The 15,884-nt window shown below is 31.4% G+C and overlaps 1 protein-coding gene across 1 annotated transcript in view; it reads left to right on the top strand.

Moving 5' to 3' along the window:
• LOC115888562 (echinoderm microtubule-associated protein-like CG42247) overlaps nucleotides 1–15,884 on the top strand; it is a 90,665-nt gene that overhangs the window by 51,807 nt on the left and 22,974 nt on the right. Inside the window, exons 7-12 of the mRNA XM_030908315.1 lie at nucleotides 5,451–5,625; nucleotides 6,678–6,869; nucleotides 8,262–8,400; nucleotides 13,452–13,601; nucleotides 13,656–13,827; nucleotides 14,416–14,511. Of these exons, the coding sequence (XP_030764175.1) occupies nucleotides 5,451–5,625; nucleotides 6,678–6,869; nucleotides 8,262–8,400; nucleotides 13,452–13,601; nucleotides 13,656–13,827; nucleotides 14,416–14,511 (924 nt within the window). The remainder of the gene's footprint in view (nucleotides 1–5,450; nucleotides 5,626–6,677; nucleotides 6,870–8,261; nucleotides 8,401–13,451; nucleotides 13,602–13,655; nucleotides 13,828–14,415; nucleotides 14,512–15,884) is intronic.

Below are 15,884 nucleotides of genomic sequence, written 5' to 3'. Positions count from 1 at the left end.
TTTTATGCAGATTAAAATTGTCATGTTGATTTTGCAGCTGTTCTAATTCTGAACATTCACGTTTAAGCCATTCGTTCTTTGCTATTCTAATCTTTGTTCTTATGAGTCTTTGAATATCTTTGTACATGCCATCTGTTTTGTTCTTTTACTTTCGACGTTCATCCATTAACAACAATATCTCATCCGTCATCCATCTTTGCTTTTTGTTTTTTGCTTCATATCCTAACCTGTTTTGCATTGAATTTGATACAATGTCCATTATCTTTGTCCAAGATTGTGTTGGTTCTTCTTCCATATTCGGTATTCGAAGATTGTTCTTACTTAAATGAAGGAAAATCTTTCATTTTTCTCAGTCGTAAGTTCTGAGAAATCGTATACAATCAAATAATTTCATAATTTCAGCATTTTCTTATAATTATTAATTTTTGAGACACCAAATAGTAGGTATGAGTAAATATTTTTATATATATATTTTACTATTTTGAAATCCAGAATTTTTGCGTGAGCGACCTGATTTACTCAACTTATTGATCATAACATGGTATATTTAAACATGTTAATTTTCGAACCGGTAAAAATATTAATATCTTCATGCATTTAGACCAGAAATAATCCTTTCAGTACGTGCGATATAGGCGTTGCATGATTTTAATATGCATATGGCATACATTTTTCTCTAATATCTCGCGCTAGCTGCCATATAGAAACGTAATTTCGAAAAAGCCTTCGGACCTTTATTAAGGCCATTCCGTTTAAAAACTATTCAGGCAAGTCGGAGCTGTGGGCTAGAACGCAACGTGCTGTGTACGATGCGTGTCTATAAACTTGGCCCTTATAAATTATTCATATTTCTGTAATGTTCCCTAACGGACGAAAGTCCGAAGAAAATTCGGCAAAATACCAGAAAAATACTAATCGAGAATGTATTAATTTATTATTTGGTTTAACAAAAAAAAAACTATAACAATTTATTCATTCTATTAAAACATAATATACAGTGTTCTGCTATAGTGCATCGGACATCTATACTGCCGTGTTAACAAAAAATACCTTATCTGGGGTGTTGAAAAATATAATTTTTTGTATGTTAATATTTGTAAATAGGACATTTTTATATAATGTAACCGTCGGATTTACCCTTAAGGTGAAACTACACTCAGATGTAAAAAACGCAACGAAACAATTTTTCGTCAGATTTAAAGATTTTTTAAAGATGCTTGGCAGTTCAAAGTGCTATATAATTCACAATAATTACCAAAGTCACCTCGTCATATTGAAAAATATCATCAAATGATAATTGAAAAAATTGCAAATTGGTCGTGGCAAGTTTATTTCACTCTTACAAATTAACTAAGGCATGTATTAACATGATCCAAAAAACAAAATGCTCAGGAGACATGGTTCTAACCGAAAAATAATATTTTAGGAAAATTTGCTCAAGAAATTATTGCACAGATTGTTTTAAAGTTATTGTAAAAAACAACCCTTCGATTAACCCTGTATAATAAGCTGTATAATACTAAAATTTATAAAAAAAACTGAGTTTACTAATTAAAGTTGATATACAGTTGCTACACAACTAAAAAATTCATAAAAATAAAGCTAAAAATAAAAAATATAATACCATAAATTTGACGAAAAAATATTCCGTTGCGTTTTTTTGCATCTGCGATATTTTTGCGTTTTCATGGCAATACAGTTCCTATGAAAAAGAAAATACCGTATGATCGAGAAAAACGGCGTCCAGTTGGCTTGGAAATGAGCATCTATAACATTCCCCATATAATTTTACATATAAAATGACAGCGATCTTGATTTCATAGCCATCGCTGACGTTTTTTTTTCGATCATACGGTATATTCCTTACATATTGAAAACAACTTCATACCATTATAACGTGCTTATATTTTAGACAACGTGGTTGTCAGATTGTAATATAAATATACCTACTTTTTAACTTTTTTCAAATATTTTTCATAATTTTATTGTATATTATTGTCACTTTACTATTTTTTGTATTAATTAGGCAATAATAGTACAATAATAAGTGAAAATGTTCTTTAGTTTGGAAAAAAATAAACAACTCTACTACTAGTACTTTAATAAAACTTAAAGAATGTTATGATAAGGTTAGAAAGATTAGTTTTAATCACAGGGTTGGGCGACGTTGAGAATGCCACGTCGACAATTAAATTGTTGATGTCAACGTCGACAATGTGGACAGCTAATAATTTAGTACAAAAAGTATAGCTACAGTTAGAGTAAAACTCTATATGATTAAAACTTAAAACCATAGAATAAGCATTCTCAGCTAAGCATAAGATATAATAAAATAATCTTTATCCACGACTCGTCTATAATTTGATTATTATACATGAGTTTATGAAATAATAATAATATTCATTATTCACCGCTTCCACGGATATCTCGATCCAAACTCCAAACAAGAGCTGTGCTCGATCCAAACCGGCTTAGTTTTGTTTTAATTAGTTAAAGCTAAATTAGTTAGCTACCTCCTTAAAGAAAATTTCAATTTTTTGTTTCCATGTTTCCACTTAAGCTTGATTTTCATGCATCCGTTATCCGTTGATACGATTTAGAATTTTTAGAATGAGTGGGAGGGGGGTTAATCACTTCGACCTTACAGATCCATTGTGTCCCCCTTTCTTGAATCATAACTCATCATACAGTCCCAGGGCTTTGACAAAAGCCAGTATCTGGGACGGTTTTATAGAGGGTAGTTCTCCATCTCCAATATCAGTCGTACCAAAATTCATGGCACGAATGGTTGTCGTCTCGGCGCACTCAGTGATGAGGTGTACTGGTGTTTCCCCATCTTCCCCACAGAATCTGCATTCGCCGTTTCTTCTTAGTTTCAATCTACTGAGGTGTTCATTGAGGAGACAGTGTCCTGTTAAAAACCCCGTTGATACGATGGTCCGATATTAATTTTATTGGTTGACTTTAAAGACTTCAATTTGTTAGAAAAGATTATCCAATCGAAGTCTTTCGAAATTCAACCAATAAAATCAATATCGTATCGTCGGACAACGGATTCATGAAAATCGAGCTTTACTCGTTATACTCGTTCAATATTTTTTTGACATTAAAAATAAAAACTTATATTAATATTATCTAATTTTTTTGATAGTCCTGGATAAAGTATAGTGTTCTACTCGCATATAATGGCTGTTATTCACGTGGATGAAGTTTATGACACGAGCCGCAGGCGTCCCAAGTGTGTCATAACTTAAATTAACAGTGACACTATTGCGATTTATCGAAAAACACTAAAATAGTTGGTTGTACAGCGTGCGGTAGATCTCGGTCAAAAATCGAGGAAAATAATAGAGGAACTTTTCACTGATAAGTGACTATATAATATACGTTACATGTAGTAAGCCGATCATTAATGAAATTCACTTAAGATACATTCAGGCTGAGAGCGTCGAGCGTCGCGTCGCATTTGCGTCGCGTCCGACCCATTGAACTCGAACCCCGACGCTCAGCGGGCGCTAGCGCAACGCCAAACGCGACGCTGGCTGTCTGCATGAACGGTCTAATTTAAGTTAAGTGAATTGATTCCATTTCGACACGCGGACGCGACGCAAACGCGACGCGATGCTCGGCGCTCTCAGCCTGAATGTACCTTTAGAATTAACTATTTATAGGTTATGAAATATAAAGTTGTGTTTTATCAATGTATAAAACAAATATAATACAAAACAAACGCTGAGAAAAAAATGGAATAAAATAATTACAAAAAAAGGAATATGGAACATGTAAATTATTCGCCTTAATTGTACAGCTCATTATACACAAAAGAAAATAAACCGCATACATCAGATTATTTCTTTATACCCTACTTTATACACTCTTATAAACTTGATATTATATTTATGCGACTCGGAGTACGTGTTTATAATTTCATTTCGCCAGGAATCTGATTTGCAATTCAAATCGCGTTTGAGGACTTTCTTCTTGTAACACCTATTACCTGCGGCAACGATGTATACGGTTTTGTTTTTATTTCTTTTGTAAATACTCGCAGTGTTGCAAAATCTAAGTATATCGCTACAAAAACACAACATATAAAAAGAAAAATATTTTTGAAAAATTACACTGTGTATCTAAGTATTATCTGTATAATTCAAGCTTCGAATAAAAAAACTATTTTAAATTAGTCTCCTTTTTGCTGCTAAAGTTAATCTGACAAAATTGATTTTGACTAAAACAGTTTTTTTTATTTCTGTGCGTCCAGCCAAGTGTAAAACAGCGTACACACTATGCAAGAAACAATGCGAAACATGTCAAGGTCGCATTTCGTCGCCCAACTTTGACGCATTTCGATTTATTTCCAGTTGTCTTGACACACTTCGGTTTGCCTCGACTTACTTTCGATTCTTAAAAGCGCCTGAAAACTACTCGTGGGGGATTGGCGTTTTTTGTTACCTCTTTCAATTTTGTTTTGTTTTGTGCTGTTTCCAAAACGTGGCGGTATCTGTATCCAAGGCAAAGGATTTTTTTTTCATAAATCTCAGTGAAATAAGTAAACCTAGACGTTTCTAAAATAGCTGTTGTTACGATGATATTTCGTTAATTACATCTCGTTTTATGCTATATCGATATATATATATATATATATATATATATATATATATATATATATATATATATATATATATATATATATATATATATATATATATATATATATATATATATATATATATATATATATCACAGTATTATTCTATGCATAGTAGATATTCAGGAACAAAACTTATTTAAATTTATATATTTAATTTAATTTTTTAAATTAAATTTATTATAATGAATTAGTATATAAAATTGTATATGATATGTTTGTTTACGGCCTTTATTGATTAATATAAGAGTAGTATTGCTTGATGACTAATACTGGTAACATTATCAATATATCTGCTTGGGAAATTATTAATTGACCCGATATCAACAAAAGTATGGTCTACGGATATTATTTAAAAACAATGTTCTTCGATACTGGTAACATTATCAATATATCCGTTTGGGAAATTATTAATTGACCCGATGTCAACAAAAGTATGGTCCACGGACATTATTTAAAAGCAATGTTCTTTTATTGTTCTTAAGAGAAATCTGTAAATGACACTTTTATTGGCACCCAGCATGGTTTCATATAAATCCATTCAACCCAGATTAACAATAAAAAACAAACAACCAATCACGGCGCGTCTCGATGAATTTCAGGAAACGTGGGAACTAATTTTTATAACACAGGCTTATATTTATCGTACTATTTTCAGAAATATTTTGCGAAATGTTTCACGAAATATTTCCAGAAATATTTCGTAAAGCATTTCGGGGATAGTGTAGCAGCTGTTTAACAAAAACACTTTATCTGAATAAAAACACTAAACATTTTGTTAAAAATTTGTTAATACTTACAGTGTCGCGTGCTTCTAAACTTGAGGACCTCGCAACCGTTCGAAGAAGTTCTAGAGGATTTAGGACAAGTACTGAAAATGAACGGGGCTAAGAAAATGTTTACGGTCTCTGGACAAGAAGTGAGAAGTTTTTCGCAGCTGAGAAACGAATTTGCCGACGAGGACACATTTTATTTAGGTAAGTTATTAATAATTATGTTATTATTAAGGGTATTAATATCAAATCTATTTCCAAATATAGTAAATTTGAAATATTAACCTCATTTCATTAGGTTAATATTATTTATTAATAGGAGTAATTAGGGTTTAAATAATAGGGTGACAACATTTTATGGTGCTTTTTTTTAGTTTTTGTGCGAACTTGTTCTTGAATAAAATTTATTCAATAAATAAAGATACTGTAAATCCTGTACTGCATATACCATTATTTCTCTCAATTAATCTGAAATATAATATTTTAAACCAGAACATCCACCTTTCATGCAAAAAAAATCAATAACACCAGTTATAGAAAAATTTAGAATAAATTTAGACCATAAGAACTCAATTAAAAATGTAGGATAATAGCCCAAAATTAGTTATATATAAAGTAGTACATTTAAAATAATTGCAAGGTTTGCGTAGCCATAACATTATACTTAATATTATTAAATTACAATGACAAATTTAAAGAATACATACTTAATGAAAAAAACTGACTTTTAAAAGATTGTTGAAATAATAGAGCATTTAATTTAAAAGTGATTTTTTAACGATCTTATATAATAATATTTCAAAAGCTGGTAAATCATATTCTGATAAATTATGAACAGGTGACAATCTGCCATGGAATAGAGAGCATAACATAAAGTATTTTGGTATATTATAGTATTATTGCTTGGTATCTTTTTTGCTTTTCTAAATTTTCTAGGGTAAATGCCAGCTCTTTCTCTAAGACTAACTTTTGCCATAACTTTTAAACTAACCAAGTTGATCAACAATGTTCAGTATTCAGTTACTAGAGTTCAGAAAATGTCACAGCTAACAAACTATTTATGTGATATAATAAATAAATCTTCGTCGTACTATAGATATTATCGAACGCACAGTGTTTTGGAAATTGACATGTTGATACACTTTTTTAATTATTTTAACATTATTTTCATTATTTTATATTCCAATTTTAATTTTGCTTGTTTATGAAAATGTAATTCTAGCGAAGCTTTGTAATTAGTCATTTATTCTTTTTAGGTATTGGTAGTGTTGGTGCTGTTGCTGTTGCTACTGCCAGTCCTGGCGTGATGCTTTCACCCGTAAGAAGAGGGCGTTCCAGAGCCCAACAGACTGCCATTGTAGAGGACATGAGTAAACAGCAAAGAGCTAGGAGTAAAAGTAGACCTAGAGCTTTGTACGCGCCGGAGAGTGAAATTGTTAGAACAAATGGTATGGAATATATCATATATCTCAAAATATTCCTTAAATTCAATTGAAATTTTTCAATATACAATATTGATAAACAATTCCTGCTATAATGTTGGTGTTTTTGAACTTTTATTTTGTCGTAATTTTTTTTTAAATGTCGTATTTTGTCGTGTTTTTGTTGTAAATATAAACTTTTTAAAAACATACTGTATATAATATATTATGGTACTTCAGATATTTGAAATATTGGAAGGGAACTATTTAGAGAAAAAAGTTTTTCCAGATTCTTTTTCAAAAATGTGTCACTACCTCATGAAACTGTAATCATCTAACCAGAATTTAAGTACATTGATTTAAAATGAAGCTTCAAATATGTTGTGTTTTTCCAAATAATTTTTGAAGTAACGTCAATATTTAGATGAAAATTGATGTCTGGGGTGAGTTTTTTGACATGAGAAATTTGATTTTTATGTCAATATAACTCCTATTTGCAGGAGGCGCCAATTAGATGTGTTTAATTATTATACAAACTTTTTTACTTATTTTTATCTGCAGAATATACCGTATGATCGAAAAAAAATGGCGTCCAGTTGGCTTGGAAATGACGATCGATGACATTTCCCATATAATTTTACATTTAAAATGACAGCGACCTTCATTTCATAGCCATCGCTGACGCCGTTTTTATTCGATCATACGGTACCACCGAAGTTTCCGAAACACATTTCGGACCACCCTGTTATTTGAGTTGCATGGTTTAAACATTATTTTTTTAACGATATTATTTTGTACTTTCATGAATTAAAATACAGAATTGAAAATTGTCTTGGTAAATAATTTTTAAGAGGTTATCGTTCAGAAGAAAATGTAACGATATTATTACGAAATAAAACTGTTTGACAGCAGCTCACTAGATTCTTTATCTAAAAATGTTTTTTGTCCTGACATATAATGCTTTACATTTTATTTTTTAATTTCAAATCGGTGAGTTTTATCAAATAAACGCAAGAGATAAAAAAGTTTTTAAACAAACCAAACTATCCAAATTATTTTTTTTGCATGTGTTTGATAAGATTTTTCTTTATATTTCGTTAACAAGAATGATAGGGGTAGTTTATTTCAACCCCTTTCACTCATTTTAAAAAAGTGAGAAAATTATCAGAAAGTGTGTTTTCATAACAGTAATGCTAAATTTCATTAGTCTATCGCTTTTCGTTTTCAAGATAAAAATAAAAACTTTTTTTTCCGCCATCTTTGTACCGCGATATCTCCCTAATGGTTGACTTTTGACCCAACGTTTATAAGGCAAACTACCCTTTATTTTGAACAAGGATTCACCCCCTGAAGTTTTTCGCATTTGTTTTGAAACACCCTGTAGAAACTACCTTGATATTGATATTGCTAATATTTCAGATTACACATTATTAGAAGTTTTAAAAGAAGAACCAGTTAGAGTTACAATCAAAGGCCTCCGAAGAACATTCTATCCACCAATTCATCATGCTCCTATGGACAACGCCCCTCCAGAAAAGAAAATGCTACTAGAATGGGTGTATCCTTTTTTACATACTTTATTTCTACTTGAAATAAAATTCAGACAATATTTAAAAATACTTATAAAAAGAAAAACAATTAAAACATTATCATACATTTTCATTCATGCAAATGAAAGGGATATTGAGGCAATTTGTGAACGGCAAGGTTAATTTCTGGGCCTTGCTTTAATATGAAAACTGGAGGTCGATATGATAATATACCTAAGTTCTTTATTTTTCCATTAATACGAGACCGTTAAAATGTCAAATTTTGCATTTTTGGTAATAAAACACTTCTGAACTATTAACATTAGTTTTAGGTAATGAATGAGTAAAGTATTAAGAATAATAAGTAAGTAGTTTTATGATTTATTCTATAATTTTTTAATAAGAAATCCAATTAAGCTATTATATGAATGAGCAACATAGACTAATGTCACGTGATCAGCAATAATATATTTATTTTTTCCATAGCAATTGTTAAAATTCCTTATATCTATCAAAAATAGTAGATAAAATAGTACTTTAACCGCAAGGGTAGATTAAATGATACTTTAACAGCGAGGATAGGTTAAAAACTTTATTTCTTCTCGCACGTTTTTTAATTGCTTCCATTTTTGAAAATTTTTGTATTCCTTTTTATAAGTTATTCGGGATTTAAATGGAAGTAGTTTGGATATGGCGTTTGTCATCTCAGCGTGAATATCTGTTGGCAGCTGTTGGTAATTTACTTATTTCGTTTTGAGCTTTGAATAAGGTTTTGAGCCATTTCTGGCTCCAATTCAAACAGCAATCGACACGAAAGAGAATTAAAAAATATTGACTCAAAACTGACAACTAAAGAGACAGCTTTATTTATTTCCACAAAACATCCCCCTTTAGAACTTTTTCTTTAATGGTCATAAGCGGGAGTAAAAGACCAACCGCCCGAACAAACACTAGAGGCGCCACCGGTCATCAAATGGTGTAAAAATTGCGAAAATTTAATCATCTAATTTCGATACAAGGGGTCGCGCTTCACTTTTTTAATTTTTATTTTAATTTTAATTCAATATTCATTGTTTTCAAACTATAACTATTATTAGACTTTGTTGTATTTTGTGAATGTATAAATGTTTTCTTAGTATAAAGTTGCATTATATTAACTTAAATTATATTACATACATATTAAAAATTTAAATATTATGACATATATGTATTTATGTATGTCAACAAATCGCTTGCCCAGAGTTACACAGTTGTATGTACACTGGGGTAAATTGTTCAGGAGAGGCATTTGAAATTTGGGGTGTCTCGACTAGGCACATATGATTTGGAAATAATCATGTTACCAAATTCCTGCTTTAGTCTGATCACCAATATGTGTATTTAACAGACAAAACAAAGAAAAAGCGGTTTTTAATGAAAATATCGTATATTAAAAAAGTAACATACAATTTGGTTACTCTAGATACCATAGGAAAAGGTATTTATTGGTACATACAACTAAGTTAAAAAAAAAACTAGGAACAGTAGAAAACATAACATAACATCATTAACCTAATAAAATTGAGCAGTTAAAACAGTTCAGTTACTACTATTTAAGTTCACAGCTTCAAAATGGTAGTGTAATATTGCCTATCAACTTCGGGCATATGGTTCATCATTGCTTTGATGGCAGATATTTTCTCTGCAGATATAGAGTTTTTTACATCTGCAGGTTTTGGAGTTGGTACAATTGATACACTAGCTGTCCTCGTACGAACAGAAGACTTTAGATTGATTTTGGTCCAGTTTTTATCTATGTAGGAAGTTTTGTATTCCAATTCAAAAAAGGATTGAGTAAATTTCAAGCATTTAACTTTGGAATACGGAACTTTCTTATAATCAAGTAACCCTGTACATGCCTTAAAGTCTTTAAAATGGCGAGCCTTCATCTGAATTATACAGTATGGTTTTCTGAGGTTGACTTTCAAGAGAAGTCGTATCAATGACACTGGAGAAAGGTACTCACTTTTTTTAAGGACTCGTTCAATGGCACTATGGACACTATCTATCTCCTGGACACAAGAATGCCCAGGTGTTGAAAACTTCATGGTAATGATGCCTAAGTTAGGGTGCTCTTGTAAAAAATATGATACTGCGTAGGACATCAAAGAGTTTCTGTTTTGTGGAACACAACTATCACTCCACAATACTAAGTTGGTGAGATTTGGATTGTCATCAAATACCCTTTCCAAGATTGTTACCACAGCACTGGCAATGTCATTGCCACTTCGTCCCATAAACATTTCGTGCCAAACAGCACAGTATACTTTCTTTGTACTTGACAGGATAGCTGTTAGATTATATACATTAAACTTCTCCTACAGTAAAACTACTGATTTCTGCTCGAGGACATGACAGAACATTTTGTAAGTCAAAACATAAAATAACAGTGTTTTCATCTTCCTTGTCAGTATTTTTTTCATTTCTGCATGCTCCCTTTTCTATGGAATGTCTTGAATACTCTTCATTTTTCTCAGTGGATAGTCTGTTCTCTATTATTTGTAGCTTTACTTCCTCACACAAGTCACATCTGTCCTTCTTTGGTGTATGGAAAAAAAGATTATATTCGTTGCTAAAAACATGCCTATAAAATGACTCCTTAACAGGTTGCTTATTTTCTGACTTGCAGAGATCCACATAGAGCGAATACATTTTTGCAATGCTAAGGTTTGATTCTAGGTACTCTCTACTACTATTTGCCCGGCAGTAGTGAGATTCCACTTTGGGGAAACTTTCGATGTGCCTTTTAAGAAATGTTTTGTCATCATCATTGATACTGTGTTTCACATGTCTTCCTTGCCTGCTCTCTTTAGGTGTGTTCGACACGATGTCCTTTCCTAAATGTACATTATATATTGGAGTCTGACTAATACATAACGTCCCCAGATAAAATAGCTTGCACACCTCAATCCTTTGATCCGAGACGTTAAAATAATAGCGAAAAGTATTTTTCCGGCGACTGTTTTGTGCATTTTTTCCTTTTCTATGCCTCTCTACCAAAAATTTTTGGAAAGTGGTGAGCAAAAATAATTTCTTTGCCTGTTCATCAAGGGTATAATAGTTTTGAAATATGATGTTTCTCTCTTGATCAGAAATAAATTTTTGGCATCCGTGAACGCAACTAGTTAAACAGTTCTTTTTGGTCAGCACGCCTTTTGCAGGAACTAGTTTTTTTCGTACAGACATGTACTCTTTTCCTTCATCATGAGCTTTTTTACTCACATTGCACGCCCAAGACTTTGGATTCCTTGTCCTTTTTCGAACATTTTTCTTCCCCTTGGTTTCACGTTCACCATCTTCTGCTGTGATAATATGGCCCCTTCCTTCCATAATTTCTTGGTCTGAGCTACAAACACATAAATTAAATAAAAAAATAAAGATTGATGATGATATTCAAAATAACAAACCTGCTAGTGTCTGGCGATGAATCTGGAAGATATTCCTTGTCTACATCAGAATCATCACTGCAGTCAAATAATCTAGCATTTTGTGAGCTCTCTCCCATTCTAAAATAATATTATCTTATAATACCCTGATTCTATAGATTTGAAAAAAACTCACGTGTCTTGTTGAAGTCGACGTTTCTCTCGCATTTGAATTGTTTTGAGATCATCCTCACTATCTGAGAAACTATCCATCTTTAAACTACTACTGATTCACCCTTCAATCACGTATGCTTCGGCAAATGAAACTATAACATAACCTAACTATTGAAAAAGTTGAAAACACACATACAACTATGTAACTCATGTAGGTACTTATCCCAGAAATTTTCAGTGTGACAAAATTGTATGTGGCACATACAACTTTGTGCTATTATTTTATATGTTTAAATACATACACTTATGTATTGCTGGTTGTCTAACCCTGAACATTTCAACATACGACTTTGTTATACCAGGTATAGATAGACACATGCACATACAACTTTATAATCCCAAAATCTCATTTTTAAAAAAAGTGGCGCTTACAACTGTGTAACTCTAGGCAAGCGAAATGTCTTGAAAACAAAAAGTTAGTTATTGTCAGAAATAGTTAAAATCATGTTAAAATATTAAAATTTACAAGTTATAATTAGATATTTTATATTATTTCAAAAACAAAAACATAATGGTACCGCGTAATGTTGATATGCAGGTCCAAAACAAAAAGTGCCGTTATATTTTTCAGTTTTCGTTGAGCCGCGGAAGTTTCAGTGATTTTAGTGTTGTCGGATATTTTTACTTGTGAAATAGAAATAATTGCGTTTGGATTGCAAAACTAAAAGTGGAAGTTTTATTGCAATGTAAGTAAGCGTTTGTCCATTTTATATTTTACTTTTTTCATACCTAAGACAAATATACATTATATTGAAATTTTATAATTCGTTTTATTTAAAAAATGTTAGAAAACAAGCTTGTAATCCTGTTATTGGCATAATTGTTATGTAATATATTCCATTCAAATGTAATATATTACTTTACAATTAAAAAAATGTAAATATAAAAAATATATACAGGCAATAATTGAAATTTTTAGTGTGCGAATAAACACGAGAGGCGCTTTATTATTTACTTTCATTTCTTAACATGACAGACGAAGTTCTAAAGGGGGATGTTTTGTGTTTATTTGTCAAAATACATAGAAACCAACGCCAACCCAGCACAATATTTTTTTCTACTCGTAATAAGTTCCTTGAAATAATAATTTCTGAATATTTTTTAAAACGTAACTCGCTATGGAAAAAAATTAATTCACTCGCGATTTCATCGCCCGTGAATTAATCTTTTCGGTCGACGAATACAATTTTATCGTCTTGTATAAAAAATAAATATTATTGTAAAAAATAATAACGATTTTTTATTTTATAGAATGAAATGAAAATTTTATTATTTACCTTTAATTTGAATAGGACAATGTTTTACAATTAATAAATATATTTAAACATTCAAAAGATAGATTGTAATGTGATATATGTATGAATAATGTAATATATTAAAACATAAATGATTAAAATATTTTTATTTTTTTTAAAACATTTTCTTTAACATCTGAATCATAGTTATGGATATCGAGGTACAGATTCCAGAAAAAATCTCTGGGTACTTCCCACAGGAGAACTGTTGTATTACGTGGCAGCTATTGCTGTCATGTTCGACAGAGACGAAGAAACACAAAGGCATTATACCGGACATACCGAAGACATTCAATGGTATGTGTATGAACTATTTATTTCAACACCGTGTATATTAATAACGTGTTTTAGTATGGATCTACATCCATCGCGAGAAATGGTAGCATCGGGTCAACGAGCTGGTAGAAATAGGAAGACTCAAGCTCATATTAGAATATGGAGCACAGAAACGTTACAGACACTGTATGTTTTTGGAATGGGAGAATTTGAAGTGGGAGTAGCGGCAGTTGCTTTTTCAAATTTGGTAAGATTATGTTTAATTTAAAATCCAAATAAACAATACCAATCTTAATTTAAAATTAGATAGCTCAAATAAAATCTTCCTCGCAACAGTGCAACGCATTGCAACCTTTTGCAATTAATATATTGAATAAAAAAATTATTTTGTTGTAGTTTAGATTTATTTTGAATAAAAGTTTTTTTCGTTTATTTCTTACTTTCAATACTTTCGGTACGACTTAGTTGTATGCTTATTTATATTTCTAGTCTTTATTATGTTTTAAATCAAATTTAAATATACAAACTAACTAAAAATATGAAACTCCTTTTCAAAAGTTATTTATTATTCTTAGACTTCCTTGGTTTATGTTTTTTTTTCTCTCCTAGTGTTAGCTGCTTTCCCTAAAACTTTAGCTGAATGTTCCTCTTTTTATATAATTTCTCTATCCTCCAAAAGCTTTTATCAATAGTTTGTAATAAATGAACAAAAGGATGCAGTAATGACGTCCATAGTAACATATTAACAAAAAAAAATACTTTTTAGCGCATAGCATATTTATAAAATTTTGAATAGTTTACGGTTCAAATGATATCCGATTTATGTGTTTTTTAGAATGGTGGAAGTTATGTTCTTGGTGTTGATGCTGGTAGAGAAAGTATACTCTCTGTATGGCAATGGCAATGGGGCCATCTGCTAGGAAAAGTTGCAGTAAGTATTTTTTCTAATAAAATATCATTCATGATATAGTCACCAAATTCAAACTATAGTTTTGTCTCTGTTTTTTTTTAATTTTATGATAACAGAGTCATTCAATAACTTGTAAATGTACATATTCTTATTAGTAGGAATCTACAGTGACTAGTGATGGGTTGTTATTTAACTATCTGTTATTTTATAACAATTATTTAGAAATAACATAACGCAACCGTTACTGCTTTTAAAAAATAACAGATATAAAATAACGACACGCAGAGATCGAGTGTTCGTGACACGAAGTCGGCGCTCTGCACCGCCACGAAATTCGATGCTGCTCGAAGCAATTCCAAAAAACAACTAGTATGGATGGAAAACCTATTATTTCGACAACCATCGATACAGGCGGCGAGATACAACGGACAACGGAGTGGGGTATGCGCTACGGCGCGGCGCGTCGTGTTGGGCTGACAACAGCTTAAAAATAATAGGATATAAAAAGAAGCAGCTTTTTTTGAAACAGTTGCGGGCAAACGCCTGGCTGTCGAGATAACAGGAGTGGGAAAGGAGCGCTGCTGCATCGGTCGATTGTCGATGGAGGCTCGCAACGGGTTGGAGAATAACGCATCAGTTGTTTTAGCTATGTTGTTTTTTTACCTGTTACGAGCATAACAGAACGGCGTTCGAGATAATCGGAGGTTTGAAACAGGTTGGAGAATAACGCATCAGTTGTTTTAGATACATATTGTTTTTCAACCTGTTACGAGCATAACGGGCGGAGGTCGAGATATTATGGCGCTGTATGTTTCAATACTTTGTTATTAAGTTTCAATATTTAAGTATTTATTTATTCTGAAAAATTTTCAGAATAATATTTTAAGATTTTTTAAAAATGTATACAGGGTGTTTTGAAAAATCTGGTCATTGATTAATCACGATCCTGCTTAAAGCCCTTGACGTAAAAAGCTGATTTTTGGAAAACGGATTGACTTTAGGGTGTAGAGGTGCGATAAGAAGGGATTTTTCGAAACTCAAATTCTAAGGGGGTGAAACCACCCTCAAATATTAGAATATTTTTTATTTAAAAACTGGTGAGTTTTTCGAAAAAACTCTTAAACACGTATATTTTATTTTGTTGTTTTACATATTTTGAGATTTTTACAAAATATATACAGGGTGTTTCATAAAATATGACCACTGAGTAATCACTATTCTGCTTAAACTGCTTGACGTTTAAAGCTGATTTTTGGTAAACGGATTGACTGTGGGGTGTAGAGGTGCGATAAGGAGGGGTTTCTCGAATCTCAAATTCCAAGAGGGTGAAAACGCCCCTCAAATATTACAATATTTATTATTTAAAAAACGGTTAGTCTTTCGGGAAAACGATT

The sequence above is a fragment of the Sitophilus oryzae genome, unplaced genomic scaffold (assembly GCF_002938485.1).
Source record: "Sitophilus oryzae breed Bouriz unplaced genomic scaffold, Soryzae_2.0 scaffold_801_pilon_pilon, whole genome shotgun sequence".
NCBI lineage: Eukaryota > Metazoa > Arthropoda > Insecta > Coleoptera > Curculionidae > Sitophilus > Sitophilus oryzae.
This window is presented reverse-complemented; position numbering and strand designations above follow the sequence as displayed.